Source organism: Capra hircus, chromosome 1 (assembly GCF_001704415.2).
Source record: "Capra hircus breed San Clemente chromosome 1, ASM170441v1, whole genome shotgun sequence".
In the NCBI taxonomy this organism is placed as follows: Eukaryota; Metazoa; Chordata; class Mammalia; order Artiodactyla; family Bovidae; genus Capra; species Capra hircus.
In genome coordinates this window covers 3517163-3537414 of record NC_030808.1, presented here as the reverse complement: position 1 = coordinate 3537414, position 20252 = coordinate 3517163, and the positions used below count along the sequence as shown (strand labels likewise).

Below are 20252 nucleotides of genomic sequence, written 5' to 3'. Positions count from 1 at the left end.
ATCAAAAATTTCCCAAACATATGACTCACAAAAATTATTGGAAAGGCAAATAATTCCAATTAAAACTGTGAAGCCACACAAAAACCAAGAAAAGAAATAACTCAGGACAAATAAGAACATAGAAATTCTATGAAATAGCTCTAAACAAAAATGTGTCATGAGTTTCTGAAATGGTGTCTTTTTCAAAACACAAAATTTTAAAATACAGTAAGGTTTGTTAAAGTTAGGAGGAAGCAGGCCAGGGTAGATTTGACTTTGTTTACTTCTTGAACTGAACAAACATAAGAAACACTTATTGTGGAACTGTGCTAGAACCACAGATTAGAAGCAGTAATTATGCATCTATGATCACATCTTCCAAAAAACTTCACACAGATTAAAGGTTTGGTATAAAAGTACTTAGACATAAAGTATTTCTAGGTAGTGCTTAGCTAAACTGGCAAATATTACTTTATTGCGATAACCTGATATAATATATGCAATAATTGCTTAACTAGAACAGAAAACCAACATCTACGAAACTGAAATTGATGTAAGAACTGAAGGACTTGGTAGAAAAACTGAAGTAGAAATAGAAAAAAAAGAAAATTCCTTAATAAGATAATTTTTTTTAATTCAATTAGGGAAAAACCAAAACTGTGAATATCACATATTAAATGAAAAGAAGCCAAGGTTTATTTTTCCAGATTAAACAAGTTTATTAGGAAAAGAGAGAAATGGCTTCAGCATGAAAATATAAAGACAGAATCTGTGACCACTATTATAGTAAGGGATTATATGGGAATTCTCAGGATGAATTTCAATTCCTCTTCTTAAGAGTTAAATACAGAAAGGGAAGCATGGGTGTATCAGATGTAGAGGGCATTAAAAGGCACGTCTTCAGCAAGGTTCAGCATACGTGGTGTTCAGAACTGGTGAATCCTGGTGTCCAGGTATAGAGGATGAGAGTCTTCCGTGGCGTCCTCAATAGTAGTAGCCAAAGCCAGAGCCATAGCCAGAGCCGCATCCATAGCCACAGCCATAGAGAGGGCGGGAGCCACAGCCATAGCCACTTCCGCAGAGAGAGCGGGAGCCATAGCCGTAGCCACAGCCATAGCCACAGCCCAGCCTGCGGAAGCCAGAGCCGTAGCCAGAGCCATAGCCACAGCCCAGGCCTCCATAGCCGTAGCTTCCACAGCCGAGGCCGCCATAGTAGTTTCCGTAGTAGCCACACATGGTGTTGGTTGTTGAGGTTGTTCTCGGGTAGAGAATGAGAGTAGAAGTGTCACTTGAGTGTGGACATTTCTCCCTGCAGAGGGCCTTTTATATGCCCTCAGTGTGGGTGTGACCCACCACACCTTCATGCCATTGGCTAACTTTATGACTGATCTAATTAGTTTGTTTTCGCTCAACTATGAGATAAAGCCTCAGAGTAATTTAGGAAGCTTGTTTTGTTGGCCTGTTTGGACTCCTCTAATCCAACTGAGGACTTGAATGAAAGGAGACACCTACATTTGCCCGCCCCAAATTATATGTTCTTTTAACCTCCTCGAACCTTCCTTTATGTTAAAAAAGATTATATTGCTAAGACTCAGTCTTATTTGCTCTTGGTTCCAGTTAGTTTCCCTGATTTTTTAAATATTTCATAAACATCACACTCCTTTTGACTCATGTATTTATCTTTCTTCTCTTGATTCAAATTAATTATCTTCATCAGATATCCAGTTCTTTTTCTATATTGAAACCATAATGTATCTTTCAACCCCAGGATGTTGATATTAACCCAACCAATTAAAACTTCCAAAAAACCAAGTCAGACCAAAATGGCATTATGCTTTTCTACTTATGCCAATCAGCCTAATTCTCACTTACATTCAATTGTTACATTCAATTTTTACAAACTTAAGTTATTCCTTGGAATCCAATTTCTCCAATTTTTCTTATCAGTAACAAATTATTCTGTATCAATATTTGAGTTATATTCTAAGTAACTGTAAAATAGACTAAACAACATATATTTATGTATAGTGGATTAGACACAGGTCTGTTCTTTCATCAAGGTATCTGATCATTATTCTCTTTGTAACCAGTCACACTGAGTTCTCTTGTAAAGCCCTAGTATCACTGCTGTCTTAATTCAAGTTAGTGTGATTCTCCACCTCATTGGGAGGCAACAGAAAAGTGTAAATAGTTGTACATCACAATTAAAATGTAAAATGCACCTTCTTTAAGAGAAGACATATGGGGAGGTGTCATTATCCACCCATCCATGTGAAAAGAAACCTATCAGTAGATTTTTACTTTTCTAATGGTATTTCTGAGTCAAAACGGTTATACATATATTCTCAAAACTTTAGAAAGGGACAGAGAATGCATGATTTTGAACACACCCCTAATTTCAGCCAGTTCTCCTCGAGCAATCACAAGAATGAAGCCATAGGATTTGAAAATATTTTCAGTTCATCTATCTTGAGTATATCTGATGAGTCAAAAATTGCTTTTTAGTGAAACAGAATGGCTTAATACTGAAGATCTGATCAAATACATTCATCTAATCAGAAAATAAACATATGCTTTGGAGTGTCCTTTCCATGTGTGTGTTCGGTAGGGTCATTTTTGTAAAATAGACAGAATATTATTACTTTTTTTCACCATTTGCTGGGTGATGATATTAGACTTACAAAACATCTTCACTATATCTTTTTCAAATTTCCCATAGAGAAATAAAAGTAGCATCAACTATTTTAAAATGCAGAACCAATCAAGTGATAAATTAAAATAAGTTTCTAGGAAAAAACTAATTTAAATAACCTAATGATCATTCTTCCTCTAGGCTATCAAAGTTCTTAGAACATCACCTGAAATTGGTATGACTGAATTGCCTCACTCAAAAAAAAATAAATAAATAAAAAGGCTATAATTAACTGCTTTTTTTTTCTTGGATGGGGAGGAGTGTTTGATTAAGATAGTCATAAAAGACATTATTATTTTGATAGCAACATTTAATAGGTAGCAGTGGTTAATGGATTTAAATGTCAGGGACTCTACCATGACGTTTGATCATTTACAAAATGACAGATGCAGCTATATGTAGGTATAAATTAAAGTGAATAATATTGCTTCACAAATTTATTAGAATGTATTAGGTACTCAAGGATTTAGAATTAAACTCTGCCATTGGCTTCCCTGGTGGCTCAGATGGTAAAGAATCTGCTTGAAAGGCAGGAGGCCCATGTTTAATCCCTGGATTGGGAAGATCCCCTGGAGAAAAATGGCTACCTACTCCAGTATCCTTGCCTGGAGAATTTCATAGACAGAGGAGCCTGGCAGGCTGCAGTCCATGGGGCTGCAAAGCGTCAGACATGACGAGCTATTGACACAGCAGTGTCTTCTCTATGTCTTCTCCTTATCTTCTCCACGAATTGTCCTTAGTTTCCTACCATTTTGAAGCCACAATTTTATTCCCAAGACTGCACATATGCAGATAAAGTTGAAAGTATTGCTAAAATAAGATTTTCAACAGGTGGAATCTATATGGATTATATGATCGCATGCTGATAGTAACATAGTTTAAATTTGTCATCTGGAATCAATAAGCCATCAAATTAGAAGAATCTCTCATTTAAGGCATTTGATTTACTGATAGGTGTCGTGACACAGAGCAGAGTTGTTTGGGCTTGAATACATTGGTTATGAGGAATCTTTGAGATAGTCTCAATGCCATTTAGCTTGAATATGAGTCCAACAATGCCTGTGGTTTGCCCCACATACCACTCAATTGATATTGGTTTGCCTTGCCCTCTTCTAGGGGATCTTCCCCACCCAGGGATCAAGCCCACCTCTCTTATGTCTCCTGCATTGGCAGGCAGGTTCTTTACCACTAACGCCACCTGGGAAGCCTATAAGGCATTGCAACAGATTTTAAACAGAACTCTTAAAACTGAATCTGCTCTTCAATTAAGCCTTCTCCACCTCACATCATGAGCTTCTAAAGCAACTACTATGGTGGCTGTGGCAGCCTGAGGTATGGCTATGGATGTGACTACAGTGGTTGTGGATACACCTGTTACCATCTATGATGCTATGGAAGATACTGGTCTTCTGGATTCTTCTGAGAAATTCTAGGCTGCTCATCAGTGCAAGATATTCTATTATGAATAGAGGCATCATAACACATCCAGCATTAATTATATTAAGGATTTTTTTTTGTCTATAAAACAATGACAACCACATCTAAGCAACCATGTAACATCAGACCTTTTTGATTGAATTGCCTGTTTCCAATAATTTAAAAATATTCATTTTTTCTATGTTATTATTATATGTATGTATCCTAAGTTGCCACTCCAGCACTCTTGCCTGGAAAATCCCATGGACAGAGGAGCCTGGTAGGGTGCAGTCCATGGGGTAGCAAAGAGTCGGACCCAACTGAGCAACTTCCCTTTCATTTTTAACTTTCATGCATTGGAGAAGGCAATGGCAACCTACTCCAGTGTTCTTGCCTGGAGAATCCCAGGGACAGAGGAGCCTGGTGGGCTGCCGTCTATGGGGTCACACTGAGTCAGACACGACTGAAGGGACTTAGCAGCAGCAGCAGCAGCAGCAGCATCCTAAGTTGCTTCAGTCATATCTGACTCTTTGCAACTCTATAGATTGTAGCTGACCAGGCTCCTCTGTTCATGCTTCTCTCCAGGCAAAGATAGTGGAGTGGGTTGTCACGCCCTCCTCCAGGGGAATCTTCCCAACCCAAGGATTGAACCAGTGTCTCTTATATCTCCTGCATTGTCAGATGGGGTCTTTACCACTAGCACCACCTGGGAAGCCCATTATTATATAGTTGAATACAAACAATCTTGTGTGTGTGTGCTGGTTGCTCAGCCATGCACAACTTTTGCAACCCCATGGACTGTACTTGTCTGACTTTTCTGTCCGTGAGATTCCATTTTCATTTAGGAAAATATCTAAACTGATTTTTCCTCAAAAGTATTCTGTTTTTCACACCTACAATATTTTCATGCATATTTATTGATGTGGATTTCCCATGATTCTGTGTATGTGTGTGTGTTTGTGTGTTGTGTGTGAGATATCTTTCACTATTTTTAGTTGACAATATATATGTGTGGATTAAAAGTTACATCCAACCAGTGTTTTTCTACTATGAGTTTTTGTGAGCATATTCAGAAGCTACTGTTATCTACCTTGATTACCCCAAAACTTCATCTTTGGAACATCCACACTTTGGTTAAGGATACTGGCAAAGAACTATCTCTCTTCTTACCACTTCATGTTATTTCTTTAGTATATCTTTCTTTCCTTTTTAAAAATAATTTTCTTTATTTATTTTTGACTGTTGCTGGGTCCTTGTTGCTGCACTGGCTACTTTCTAGTTGTGGCAAGTGGGGGCTAGTGTTCCCTGCATTGATAAATTCGCAGTGATAATAGTGAACATTGTTGAGGTCCTTTAATGGACTGGAACCTGGTGGTCCGGAGTTGATGATAAGAAAGTAAAGGAGAGAGAAAAAGGCTGATATTCCTTGGTTAACACAGAACACCAATAAAGCCCCTGGTATGGGGCTTGCACTGCTCATGAAGGCACCAGGCGCCCTCTTTAGGGGGTGAAGGCACAGTGCACCTTCACCAGAGCTTCTTAGAACCCCGGGCAAGAAAATGAGCTCAGTGAGACTCTGCACTCCAGAGAATTAGCCTGAGAGAGAGAGCGAGAGAAAGAGAGAGAGAGAGAGAGAGAGAGAGAGAGAGAGATGGGGACCCAAGCTCTGATGGAGCAAAAGTGTTTTATTCAACATTGTGTGAGTATATATACTGTCTTACGAGGTAGCTATTTTCAGCAAAGATAAAAATCAAAAGTCCAGACTTACAAATTATCAAGGAAAACATAAGGCGATCCATATCAAAGAGAAAGGGTTGTAAATAATCACTTTTACCATATGGTTCATAAAAAGGAAGAGGGTCATAAATAGTTACTTATCACCGTATGGAAAAACCAATGAAGGAAATGCATGCATTCCTAAGCCCCCAGGAGTAGTTTGCTACTCCACTTAATTCCTGAATATTCAGGGACACAGGATTCATGACAGATCCAAAACAGCACGCAGGAAGCCTCGTGTTAAATGCTTCCTGACAAACATGGCGGTCTTCGTTAGTCTCATTGCAGTGGCTTCTCTTGTTGTGGAGAACAGTCTATAGCGCAGTAGTTGCAGCACGTGGACTCAGTAGTTGCAGCTTCCAGGCTCTAGAGCACAGGCTCTACAGTCGTGGCACATGGACCTAGCTGCTCTATGGCACATGGGATCCTCCCAGACTGGGGATTGAACCTGTTTCTCTTGCACTGTCAGGCAAAGTCTTTACCACTGAGCCACCAGGGAAGCCCCCCTTCTTTCTTTATATTTGGTACTTGAGTATGCTTCTGGGAAGATCTCACTTTTCTTCTAAAGTTTATGTTATTGCTGGTTCTTCTCCTCACTGACATCATGTACTTGAACTCATCCTGTTCAGGTTACCACATGGATGTCGTGAGCTATGATTCATAACGTTCAGAGTTATTGCAAAGTTATTTGGTCTGTTTAGTTTATCTTGTGTGACTGGTGCTTCCGTTAGCCATTGCTGCCTAAAAGTACAGAAAAAATTCCACCAGTCCATGTACTGTGTGTCTTTTGGCAGAGTAGTAGCGTAGTGAGATTTATTTTCAACTCCAGTGTTTTTCCCCAAAGCAATAACCTAACAAAAGGTATATTACACATCTGAGTATTTTACTTATGTGCTAAAAACAGAAACCATCTTTAAGAAAAATGCATATATATTGGCCTACCTATCTATCAGGGAGAGATAAAGACTTAGATAGATTCACAATAATAATAATGAACAACTTTAACTTATCACTCTCAGGCAGACAGATAAAATAGTTAAAAAAATAAAAACACTGATTGAAAAGAAAGAAGACCTAAAAATGTAGCTAACAAGGTAGCTTCTATGGGTGTATATTCATCTATATACTGATGATGGAAAATAAAGCTTCTTCTCAAGCTTCCACAGAAAATACCAAAAATTGATTGTAAAGAAAAAGTTAGTATGTTTTAAATATAAAAATATTGCAGAAAACATTTTCTGACTGCTATGCAGAGAGAAATTTGCAATGCTATTTATACTTGGAGAATAAATTGTTGATTAAAAAACTCTCAGGCAGAAGAGAATTATAATCTGAGATAGAATTTCAAAATAAAAATGATAATGATAGTAGTACCTAACAGAATCTGCAAGAAAATTTCAAGTAATAATTAGAAAAAAATCCATAGTACTAAACACTATGAAAAAAAGCACTAAACACTATGAAAAAAATGTACTATGAAGTGTTTCATAGTACTAAACACTATGAAGAAAAAAGCATATGCAAAATAAGAAAAAAGAATGAAACAAGGATTTTTAAAAATAATATGCATCTTTATGCATATAAATTTGAAAACTTAGATACCATGGATAATTTCCAAGGGGGATACAAAATACCAAACTTATAACCTTCAGAAATTATAAAGAAATTGAGTATAATGGAAGAAACAAAGAAAAAAGATAAGCATTATTTAAATGCTACACAAATTATGACCTACCTAAACAGCATATTAAAAAGCAGAAACATTACTTTGCAACAAAGATCCGTGTAGTCAAAGCTATGGTTCTTCTGGTAGTCATGTATGGATGTGAGAGTTGGACTATAAAGAAAGCTGAGCACTGAAGAATTGATGCTTTTGAACTGTGGTGTTGGAGAAGTCGCTTGGACTGCAAGGAGATCTAATCAGTCCATCCTAAAGGATATCAGTCCTGAATATTCATTGGAAGGACTGATGCTGAAGCTGAAATGCCAATACTTTGCCCACCTGATGCAAAGAACTGACTCATTAGGAAAGACTCTGATGCTGGGAAAGATTGAAGGCAGGAGGAGAAGGGGAAGACAGAGGCTGAGATGGTTAGATGGCAACACCGACTCAATGGACATGAGTTTGAGTAAACTCCAGGAGTTGGCGATGAACAGGGAGGTTTGGCATGCTGCAGTTCATGGGGTCACAAAGAGTCGGACATGACTGAGCGACTGAACTGACTAACACAAATTATTCTAGTTCAGATAATTATTTGGGGAAAATTCTACCAAATCTTCAGAGATATAATAACTTTGTGTTCTACAAATTATTTGACAGCACTGAAAATGAACAAAACTTCCATTGATATCAGTGATAGACAGACTAAGTTGCCTCCATGATTTTTACCTTTTGATATTAATGCCTTAGTTATGCTCTCCTCTTGAGAATGGACAGGACTTGTTATTTACTCCTAACAATGAAATATAATGAACAAGTTAATAAAATGCATGTGATCGTGTGTATGTGTTTCTGATACATAAAATTGTATGGCATTGTAGAACCCATCTTGCTAGAGTAACTTTCTCACCTTTCCAAGCCTTGAGAAGGCACACAGCCATATTTGGAACCAATCTGGCAAGGAGGTGGCTTAGCCAGTGAAGACTCCACCTGAAATACAGGAGATCTATGTTCAATCCCTGGGTTGGGAAGATCCCCTGGAGGAGGGTACGGCAACCCACTCCAGTATTCTTGCCTGGAGAATCCCCATGGACAGAGGATCCCTGTGGGCTATATAGTCCATGGGGTCACAAAGAGTCAGACATGACTGAGCGACTAAGCACAAAACACAGCACACATGGCAAGGAATTACAGCCAGCCTCCTGGAGCTGAGGCTGGCCTCCAACAGTCAGCCAGCGAAGGCCTCCCACCAACAGTCAGTGCTGAGCCCCTCAATTGTACAAACACAAAGAATAGAATCCTGCCAAAAAGTGTCTGTAAGTAATATTGCATATCAAATAACTGACGTAAAAACCAGAATTGCTATTTGCATTGAACAAGTTTATTGGGGGAAGACAAAGACAGCATGGAAGGCATCAAGTCAGTTACTATGGCATCATCATCTTGAGGAAAGCAGAACTCTGAGGTCAAGGTGCACTTCACTTTATGTCACTCAATGATGTAAATTCAGAGAATGTAGGTTAAAAGGTAGGCTAGGAATAGTCCATACTAAACGTCCATGCTGTGGGATAAGCATCACCCAGGGAAAAAGGCACAGAACATGAGGGCTTCTGAGCTGGTGAATCCTGGTGTCCAGGTGTAGAGAATGAGAGTCTTCTGTGGCGTCCTCAATAGTAGTAGCCAAAGCCAGAGCCATAGCCAGAGCCACATCCATAGCCACAGCCATAGAGAGGGCGGGAGCCACAGCCATAGCCACTTCCACAGAGAGAGCGGGAGCCATAGCCATAGCCACAGCCATAGCCGCAGCCCAGCCTGCGGAAGCCAGAGCCGTAGCAGGAGCCATAGCCACAGCCCAGGCCTCCATAGCCGTAGCTTCCACAGCCGAGGCCGCCATAGTAGTTTCCGTAGTAGCCACACATGGTGTTGGTTGTTGAGGTTGTTCTCGGGTAGAGAATGAGAGTAGAAGTGTCACTTGAGTGTGGACATTTCTCCCTGCAGAGGGCCTTTTATATGCCCTCAGTGTGGGTGTGACTCACCACACCTTCATGCCATTGGCTAACTTTATGACTGATCTAATTAGTTTGTTGTTCACAACCAAAGATGAAACCTCAGAGAAATTCAGCAGACTTGCCAAGTTGACATCTCAGTTTGGATTCCTTTTATTTAATTGAGCGTTTGGATGAGAAGAGACATACACTCACACCTACACAGTCCTGACCCAGATTACATGTTCATTTTAACTTCTTAGAACCATTCTTTATATCATGAAAAGAAGATATGTTAGTTATTGGACCCCATTAGGGTTTTTATTTTGTAACACTTCATACCAAAAAAATTCCTTTGAATCTTAAATTATGCTCTAAATTGTTGTTGTTGTTGTTGTTTCTTTCCAGTAATTCAGTGCCTTTTCTCAGCAAACCCATAATGGATCTTTCATGTTCACAAAGTTGATTATTTTACTTATAAAAATGTCAAAGGAATCAGTTCTGAAAAAAATGTCTTCTTCCCTATGTATTGATGAGTATAAATTTTATTTATGTTCAACTTCTAGTGAAGAACATGAGAATAGAAGTAATTTTCTGAAACTCAATTTCTACATTTTCCTTTTTCCCCCTAATTAATTACTTAATATTTTAAGTAACTTTCCAACTTTCATGTGTGCATTAGCAATAAGTTAGAGAGCTGTTCCTTTCTCAATCAGTCAGTCAGTTCAGTTAGTTCAGTTGCTCAGTCATGTCTGACTCTCTGTGACCCCATGGATTGTAGCATGCCAGGCCTCCCTTGTCCACCACAAACTCTCAGAGTTTACTCAAACTCATGTCCATTGAGTCGGTGATGCCATCCAACCATCTCATCCTCAGTTTTTCCCTTCTCCTCCCGCCTTCAATCTTTCCCAGTATCATGGTCTTTTCAAATGAGTCCATTCTTTGCATAAGGTGGCCAAAGTATTGGAGTTTCAGCCTCAATACATCAAATCAAAAGCTTTGTAACCTGCTATACTGAGCTCTCTTGCATAGCCCATGAATTACAACTTGTCTTCGTTCAAATCTCTGTGATAACTCATCCTTTTGGGTGGCCAAAGAAAAATGGTAGTAGGGTCATGGATAAAAAGTGTATTTCTGTGTCTGTAAGAAAATCCTTGTGGGAAAGCAGCTTTATTTGTACATCACAAGAATTTCTGATATACAGTGATAATTCTTCCTCAAAATATCATTTTTATAGGTACCTTAAGGTAACCATGGGCAAGAATATGCCTACAATGCAGGAGGCTTGGGTTCGATCCCTGGGCCAGTAAGATGCCCTGGAGAAGGAAATGGCAACCCACTCCAGTATTCTTGCCTGGGCAATCCCATGGAGAGAGAAGCCTGTTGGGCCACAGTTCATGGGTTGCAATGAGTCAGATACAACTGAGTGATTAACTTTTCAGGTAACCTTAGATAGGAATTAGACAGTAAAATTCCTATCATATTGCAGTGAAGATGGTTTAAGAATTTAGACATCCTCTGCACTTTAATCAACACTCTTTGGGGATCATCACAACATGGACATAGATTTTGTTAAGTTACCTGATTCATCTAATATCATAGCTATGCAAATGGGTCAAGAGAACATAGCATGTTAATGAAACTCAAAAGTATTTTCATGCTGGAGGTCGGATCTTTAGAGCATTCAATTTTTATTCCATCATGTGTTTTTGAATCTATTTTCCATGTGCATTTCTTGTTAGGTGCATTTTTTAAAGTAAATATGCTATTGTGATATTTAATTCACTATCTACTGGATTGAGATATTGTAAGCAGAGGACATCTTCAATTTCTCATATAGAAACTAGCAATAGCTTCAACTCCCACAGTGCAAAATCAGTCAGACAATAACTTTTTAGTAAAAACTAGTTGAAATAACAGAACAATTAGTCTTCAAGGATATTTAAGTCCTTAGAACAGTGACTAATTTTGGTAAGCCATAATTATATCAGTTAATTTTTTAGAAATACTGCAAGTAACCTGTAGCTTTGTGTTTCTGACTTTAAAATACAGAATACATTACTTTTTATACAACACAATATTCCTAATTACAACATTTACTAGATTTTTTTTCTCCTATTAGTTACTTTCAGGAATTAATTTGTTTCTCCCTAGTTGAGTTGCCCTCTCTGATCATATCAGTGTGGGCTTTGCACAGCATCACTCTTTTCTCCCTCTGATGTGTTGTTCTGAATATACTCAATTCTCAAATACAGTCCAAAAAATAAAGCAAGTCTTATTTCACCTTTCATACCCTTCAAAGTAATCTCTATTGCCATATTCTGCTTCACAGCAAAATGTCATATGTGTACTTCCATGGAGGCATTTTAGTATGTCTTTAGCACTTCAATCATATTTTTTGGTCTTTGGCCTCCACTACTCTATTGAAATGCTCCTGCAGAAATCATCAAGACTTCCCAGGTGGTCCAGTGGTTAAGACTCAATGCTTCCATGGCTGGGGGTATGGGTTCCACCTCTGGTAGGGAAATTTAGATCCCATATGCCATGTGGCATGGCCAAATATAAAATAAGCAAACAAAAACCGCTGAGTCTTGTCAAATCCAGAGGTCAAGTGTTCATTTTCCCCAGCTTCTGAGTACAGTTAGATCCACCAACCTTTTTTTTATTCCTAAAAACTCCAACCTTTAGCTTCACCCTATGCACACAGCTTTGGTTCATTTCCCACCTCAGCAGCTGCTTCTTCTCAGTATCTTCTCTTTAATCTCCTCAGATTTTGTCCTCAAATTTTAGAGTTCCCAAAAATATGTTCACCCCACTCATTTAGTGGCTAGTCTCTACCTAAACTCTGTTTGATTGGAGCACTTTGGATGCATCCTTTTGTTCAATCAATTTCAATTCCATTTTCAGTCTTATTACTTCACATATAATTTTCATATATATTTCCAATGTTATTCTATATATCTTCAAATTAACATTGATGTTTTCATAGATAAATACTGATTAGAAATTTAAGACAAATTGCATTCATGATTTCCTACTTCCTAGTCTAATTTTTTTTCTGTCTCATAGCACGCATGGTACAAATTAGATCTAAATTTCCTTTACTGAAATCCTGTAAGTGTTCCACATTGGGATTGCTAGAGAAGATACCAGACATGCAATTAGATTTCAATTTCAAAATATTGACTTTCAAATCAAAATTCAGAAGATTGGATTTCCCATAGATTGCCAGAGGGATACTTACACTAAAAAATAGTTCATTTATATGACATTCAGATTTAACTGATTTGCTTGCATTTTTATGCTACACCTGTATACATCTTGGGAAACATAGCTGACATAATCCAACATGCCAAAGCTATGACCACATCCATCAGTTCATCTGGTAACCCCTTTCCTCTTCGTTAAATATTCACACTCTTTTGGTGGCTTTTCAGTCCTTCAAACAGACCTACTTTGTTTCCACTTCAGGTTTTCTGCCCTCCAGTTCTAAGTAACAGCCAGAATGACTTTGCATTCTCTCTTCTCCTAGAGAAGCTTTTTCTGACTACTCAGTTTGAATCATTCTTTACACATAAGTCTTTAAATTCCCCATAACTGACAATTGTTTAGGATTTACATAAACCCATTGCTATCAGAAATTAACTCATTCATTTTTTTTATCTTTGTCTTGAATTTCCTGATCTGGATTAATCTAGATTATATGCACCATAAAAATATTGACTTTTGTCATATGTTTACTGCTCCATCCTTAATAGTGTCCAATATATGACTGGTTCTTAACAAAGTTTGATGCATGAAAGAAGTCATAAATGATCAAATCAATGAAACAGAAAGAGTACTTTTATATTCCTTTTGAACCTCATATACTAAAATAATTTTAGATTTAAAAAGTTACTTAAACATGCAAAAAAAATCTCATATATCAATTTCTCAATGTCCCCTAATATCTTTTATAACCATAGTGCAATTATCAAGACAAATAAATTAATTTTGTACAAAAATTTATATCATTAACACTTTTTTTTTTTTCAGTTCCAGGATCCACTTCACATTGTCTTTGCTCCCATATATTTTCAGTGTTTTCCAGTTAGTGAGAGTTACTCCATCTTTCCTTGAGTTTCCTGTCCTTTACAGTTTTAAAATGTTGGATATTTAGTAGTTCATTTTAGTTGCTCAGTAGTGTCCAACTCGGCGTCCCATGGACTGCAGCCGTGAGGCCTCCCTGTCCATCACCAACTCCCAAGCTTGCTCAAAGTCATGTCCATTGAGTCGGTGATGCCATCCAACCATCTCATCCTCTGTTGTCCTCTTCCCCTCCTGCCTCCAAACTTTTCCAGAATCAGGGTCTTTTCAAATGAGTCAGTTCTTTGCATCAGGTGGCCAAAGTATTGGAGCTTCAGTTTCAGCATCATTCCTTCCAATGACTATTCAGAACTGATCTCCTTTAGGATGGACTGGTTTGATCTCCTCCCTGCCCAAGGGACTCAAGAGTCTTCTCCAACACCACAGTTCAAAAGCATCAATTCTTTGGCTCTCAGCTTTCTTCATGGTCCAACTCCCGCATCCAACATAACCACTGGAAAAACCATAACCTTGACTAGATGGAGGTTTGTTGGCAAAGTAATGTCTCTGCTTTTTAATATGCTGTCTAGGTTGACCATAGCTTTTCTTCCAAGGAGCAAGTGCCTTTTAATTTCATGGCTGCAGTCACTGTTTGCAGTGATTTGGGAGCCCAAGGAAATAAATTCTCTCTGTTTCTACTGTTTCCCCATCTATTTGCCATGAAGGGATAGGACCAGATGCCATGATTTTAGTTCTCTGAACGTTGAGTTTTCAACTAACTTTTTCACTCTCCTCTTTCACTCTCCTCTTTCTCATCAAGAGGCCCTTTACCTCTTCTTCACTTTCTGCCAAGAGTGTCATATTTAGTATAATATTTCCCAATTTGGGTTTGTGTGAAGCTTCCTCATACCTAAGCTGAGGTTACACATTTCAGCAGAATACCAAAAGAGATGTGCCTTTTTCAGTATGGTATATCAGAAGACACATCATATCCATAAATCTTTGAGAGTTTCTGGGATCATTTTTAAACTCTAATTTCTAATGGAATAAGTCCTCTAATACTTTGGCAAATGAGGTTAATCTTCATGGTCTTGCCTTGGTTTTGTGTCATGTATAAAATTATTGATACCCATTTATGCCAAGTATAAACCAAAGTGTAGTATATAACATTGCTTCTCAATAAAAGTTATAATACAGTTATTCAATGTTGTACAAGTGAACTCTGCCACCCCATCATCTGTCCCACAAAAATCCCATCCTTCTCTTCCGCCTCAAAGGCACCATTTGTTTCCAGGTCTACATATATGCAAGTAGAAGGTTTTAATTTAGTTTTTAAGTTAAAATGAACTTTTCAACAAGCTGAATCTTCATGGATTAAATGAACTCATGGAGCTAGTAACTGAGTTTAAATTTGGAATCTAGAATAAACATCAAGCCACAAATCTCTCTCCCTAAATGCATATGATATATTGATAGGCATCATGACACACTACAGATGTCTTGGCTTGGATGCATTGGTTATGAAGAATTCTTGAGATAGTTTTAATGCCAGTTTAGCTTGAAATGTGAGTCTAGCAGTGCCTGTGGTTTATCACACGTGACACTCATTTTGTAAATAAGGTACTGTGCAGATTATAAACTTAAAACTCTTAAAACTGAATCTTCTCTTCAGCTGAATCTTCTCTGAATCACACCATGATCTTCTACAGCAACTATTATGGTGATTTGGGTTATGGCTTTGGTGACCTGAGCTATGAATATGGCTATAGTAGCTGTAGACATATCTGTTATCATCCATGCTGCTATGGAAGATACTGCTCTTCTGGTTTCTTTTGAGAAATTCTATATTGCTCATCTTTTCAGGATGTTCTTTTATGAGGATCCATGTATACCTCCCACTTTTTTTTTTATAATAAGGATGTCTGTGTCTGTTAAAAAATGAGTACCAAATCTAAGCTACTGTGCAACATCAGAATTTTCTATTGAATTGCGTTTCCAATAATTTGTAGAAATATTCATCTGATCTATCTTACTACTATATGATTCAATGCAAATTTGTTGTTCACTCACGAAGGTCTGACTCATTGAGACCCATGGACTATAGGAAGCCAGACTTCTCTGTCCTTCACTATTTCCCAGAGCTTGCGCAAACTCATGTACTTAGAGTCAGTGACGCCATTCAACCATCTTATCCTCTGTCACCCTCTTCTCCTACCCTCAACCTTTTACAGCATCAGAGTCTTTTCTATGAGTCAGCCCTTCACATCAGGTGGCCAAAAGACTGGAGCTTCAGCTTCAGCATCAGTCCTTCCAGTGAATATTCACGGTTGATTTCCTTTATAATTGACTGGTTTGATCTCCTTGCAGTCCAAGGGACTCTCAAGAGTTACCTCCAGCACCACAGTTCAAAAGCATCAATTTTTCAGCACTCAGTCTTCTTTATGGTCCAGCACTCACATCGATACATGACTACTGGAAATCCCTAGCTTTGACTATAAGGACCTTTGTTGGCAAAGTAATGTCTCTGCTTTTTAATATGCTGTCTAGGTTTGTCATACTTTTTCTTCTAAAGACTATTTATCTTTTAACTTTGTGGCTACTGGCACCATCAGCTGTGATTTTGGAGACCAAGAACATAAAATCTGTCACAGCTTCCACTTTTTATCTATCTATTTGCCATGAAGGGATGGGACAAGATTCCATGATCTCAGTTTTTTGAATGTTGAGTTTTAAGTCAGCTTTTTCACTTTCCTATTTCACCCTCATTAAGAGACTCTAGTTTCTCTTTCCTTTCTGCCATTAGGGTAGTATCATCTGCATCTGAGGTTGTTGATATTTCTCCCAACAATCTTGATTCCAGTTTGTGTTTCTTCTAGCCTGGAATTTTGCATGATATACTTTGCCTATAAGTTAAATAAGCAGGGTGACAATATACAGCTTTGATGTACTCATTCCCCAATTTTCAACCAGTCCATTGTTCCATATCCAATTCTATCTGTTGCTTCTTGACCTGTATGTAGGTTTCTCAGAAGATCAATCTTAACCACTTCCCATTGGGAAAATGTCTAAAATTTTTTTTGTTATTGTTCAAATTTCTCTGTTTTCCCTACCTACAATACTGTGACATATATATTGTTTATGTAGATTTCTTTGATTGTGTGTGTTTTATGTGAGGTGTTTGGCTCTTTCACTATTTATAGTATGAGATAATTTTTTTTATTAAAAGCATCTTGATTCTACTTAAATCTTTTTTAAAAAAATTAAAAAAAGGATAGCTACTTTGTTTCAGTCAGCTCAAAGTTCTTGTGGAGTATGATTAATAATTTTCAGAGTTTTTACAGCTATGTTTGCAATCTCTTTGGCTCATCTTGTTTCACTGGCTGTCTCTCTGATCCCTGACATTGCTGCCTGAAAGTGCAGAAGGAATTTCATCAGCGAAGTCTCTGTCTTTTGGTGGAGTAGGAGGATAGCAATATTCCCCATATATCTTCCTCACTGTCAAGATGTGTTTGCAGAGGACAGGAGAGTGTCAGGTACACGAGGACGGAGTCTTCCTTAATTTGGAAATGATTCCCTTTAAATAACTAGATGTATGGCTTATCACTGAATAAACCATTTCAAATATTTATGTAAAAAGAAGAGGACATTTAAAACATCAGTGTTCCAAACCTCTTTAAAAAGCAAATAGTTAGGGAAATTTTTAATATAAATGCTTTTAAGTATAATGTAAGGAAAATAAAGGAAAAATAAAGATACAAGCACAATTAATTCAATATAAAATGGATAAACTATAAAGAAAATCAGTAATTCCTCAAGCTGGTAGTTTGAACAGATATGTCAAAGTGATGAATTCTAGATTTTGATCAAGAATGTAGGAGAGAGAATTCAAATTATGAGTGTGAAGAATGAAAGAATGAATATTTTTTAAGATCCCACAGGCTCCAAACATAATCAGTTCAATTCAGCTCAGTCACTCAGTCGTGTCCAACTCTTTGCGACCCCATGAATCGCAGCATGCCAGGCCTCCCTGTCCATCACCATCTCCCGGAGCTCACTCAGACTCACGTCCATCGAGTCCGTGCAAACATAATGGAAAACATGAAAGACGTTAGTCAATAATTCCACAACACAGTTGAAATGGAAAAATTTCTTTTAAACACACCGATTACCAAAACCAACTCCAGTAAATCTGAGTCAGTCAGTTCATCTGTTCACTTGTGTCCGACTCTTTGCAACCCCATGGAATGCAGCAAGCCAGGCTTTCCTGTCCATCACAAACTCCCAAAGCTTGCTCAAACTCATGTCCATAGAGTCGGAGATGCCATTAAACCATCCCATTCTCTGTCATCCCCTTCTCCTCCTGCCTTCAATTTTTCCCAGCACCAGGGACTTTTCCAATGAGTCAGTTTGGATCAGGTGGCCAAAAGTATCGGAGTTTCAGCTTCAACATCAGTCCTTCCAATGAATATTCAGGACTGATTTTCTCTAGGATTGACTTGTTTGATCTCCTTGAAGTCCAAGGGACTCTCAAGAGTCTTCTCCAACACCACAGTTCAAAAGCATCAATTCTTTGGTGCTCACCTTTCTTTATAGTCCAATTCTCACATCCATACATCAGTTCAGTTCAGTTCAGTCGCTCAATCGTGTCTGACTCTTTGCAACCCCATGGACTGCAGCATGCCAGGCTTCCCTGTCCATCACCAACTCCCGGAGGTTACTCAAACTCAAAGTCCATTGAGCTGGTGATGCCATCCAACCATCTAATCCTCTGTTGTCCCAGTCTCCTCCCATCTTCAATCCTTCCCAGCATCAGGGTCTTTTCAAATGAGTTAGCTCTTCACATGAGGTGGCCAGAGTATTGGAGTTTCAGCTTTAACATCAGTCCTTCCAGTGAACACCCAGGACTGAGCTCCTTTAGGATGAACTGGTTGGATCTCCTTGCTGTCCAAGGGACTCTCAAGAGTCTTCTCTAACACCACAGTTCAAAAGCATCAATTCTTCAGCACTCAGTTTTCTTCACATTCCAACTCTCACATCCATACCTGACTACTGGAAAAAACAAAGCTTTGACTAGACAGACCTTTGTCAGCAAAGTAATGTCTCTGTTTTTTAATATGCTGTCTAGGTTGGTCATAACTTTTCTTCCAGAGAGCAGATGTCTTTTAATTTCATGGCTGCATTCACAATCTGCAGTGATTTTGGAGTCCAAGAAAATAAAGTCTGTCACTGTTTCCATTGTTTCTCCATCTATTTGCCATGGAGTGATGGGACCAGATGCCATGATCTTAGTTTTTTGAATGTTGAGTTTTCAGCCAGCTTTTTCACTCTCCTCTTTCACCTTTATCAAGAGGCTCTTTAGTTCCTCTTTGTTTTCTGCCATAGGAGTGGTGTCATCTGCATTTCTGAAGTTATTGATATTTCTCCTGGCAATCTCGATTCCAGCTTGTACTTCATCCAACCCAATGTTTCTCATAATGTACTCTGCATACAAGTTAAATAAGCAGTGTGACAATAAACAGCCTTGATGTACTTCTTTCCCAATTTGGAAACAGTCTGTTGATGTCTAGTTCTAACTGCTGCTTCTTGGCCTGCATACAGATTTGAGTAGCACTTTATCTAATAAAGAAAATGAATGCATAGTTAAAAACAAATTCTCCCTAAATAAACTCTAGGCATAAACTAAATAAACTCAGTGGTAAATTCTATTAAATATTTATACAGCATATCTCTGGGTACCTTAAGAACATTACAGAGACTGGGAACTTGACTTCAAATATTTTTCTCTAAAAGCACTAGTAAGCAAGAGATATTTTTAACTTATTAATATTTTATTTAATACATGAAAAACACAAAAACTATCTTTATGAAGAATCACTTATATTTAATCTAACTATATCTAGGAGAAGCAGATAAAAACACACTAATAAAGGATGACTTTCCTCAGAACAAGACAGATAAAATAGAAATAATAAGTAAAGCCTAAACAATATAATCAATTAGGTAAAACTTATAATATATTGATCTTTGCATCCCCATAATATAAAATTAACCTTCTTGCCAACACACACAAAACAAACACTATAATTGATCATCTATTTAATATTATGTTACACAGAATTAGCATCTTTTGTAGAGCAGAAATACAAGAAAGAATACTCCCTTACATCATGCAACAAAACTCATAATTACTGGGGAAAGGAAAGAATAGAAAATCCCTTTAAAAATAAAATAAAGCAGTAGGAAAAACAATCAGTTCTTTACAACCTAGAAAATAAAAAGTCTTCTATTAGGAAAACTGTGGGGGTAAAAGATGAAATACAAATGAAATTATAGATTTTTAAATAACTAATGAAAATGATCCATAATAGTCTTTGAGAGATATTTAAAGCAGTGTTTAAAGAAAAATTCATAGCACCAAACACCTTTATCACTAAAAATAAAAGAAAAACCAATATTTCAGTCAGAACACTTCATAAAGGAGAAATAAGAAAACCAGAAAAGGAAAAAATAGATCAAAAAACAGAAAGTAATAAAAGTGACTTAAATAACCAGCCAAAATGCTGTTATTGGAAAGAATTAACAGAATTATAAACTACTTGCTAACTTGAAGAAAAAAGAGAGAAATCACATACAAAATAAATAACAAAAGAAAAATGAACATTAAAATGGAAGAAATTTG

General features: G+C 37.6%; 2 protein-coding genes across 2 annotated transcripts; both read right to left on the bottom strand.

The window, feature by feature from the left end:
• LOC108636735 (keratin-associated protein 6-1-like) lies at nt 686–1283 on the bottom strand. The gene has a single exon (XM_018053338.1). It carries the CDS (start codon nt 1213–1215, stop codon nt 964–966), a length of 252 nt encoding a protein of 83 aa, XP_017908827.1. The 5' UTR covers nt 1216–1283; the 3' UTR covers nt 686–963.
• Nucleotides 8883–9521, bottom strand: LOC100860930 (keratin-associated protein 6-1). The gene has a single exon (XM_005674699.3). The coding sequence runs from the start codon at nt 9440–9442 to the stop codon at nt 9191–9193; it is 252 nt and encodes an 83-aa protein (XP_005674756.2). The 5' UTR covers nt 9443–9521; the 3' UTR covers nt 8883–9190.

Bases quoted from the DNA above. Each gene is read 5' to 3' on its own strand.
- LOC108636735 (XM_018053338.1), bottom strand. From the start codon at position 1,215: ATGTGTGGCTACTACGGAAACTACTATGGCGGCCTCGGCTGTGGAAGC.
- LOC100860930 (XM_005674699.3), bottom strand. From the start codon at position 9,442: ATGTGTGGCTACTACGGAAACTACTATGGCGGCCTCGGCTGTGGAAGC.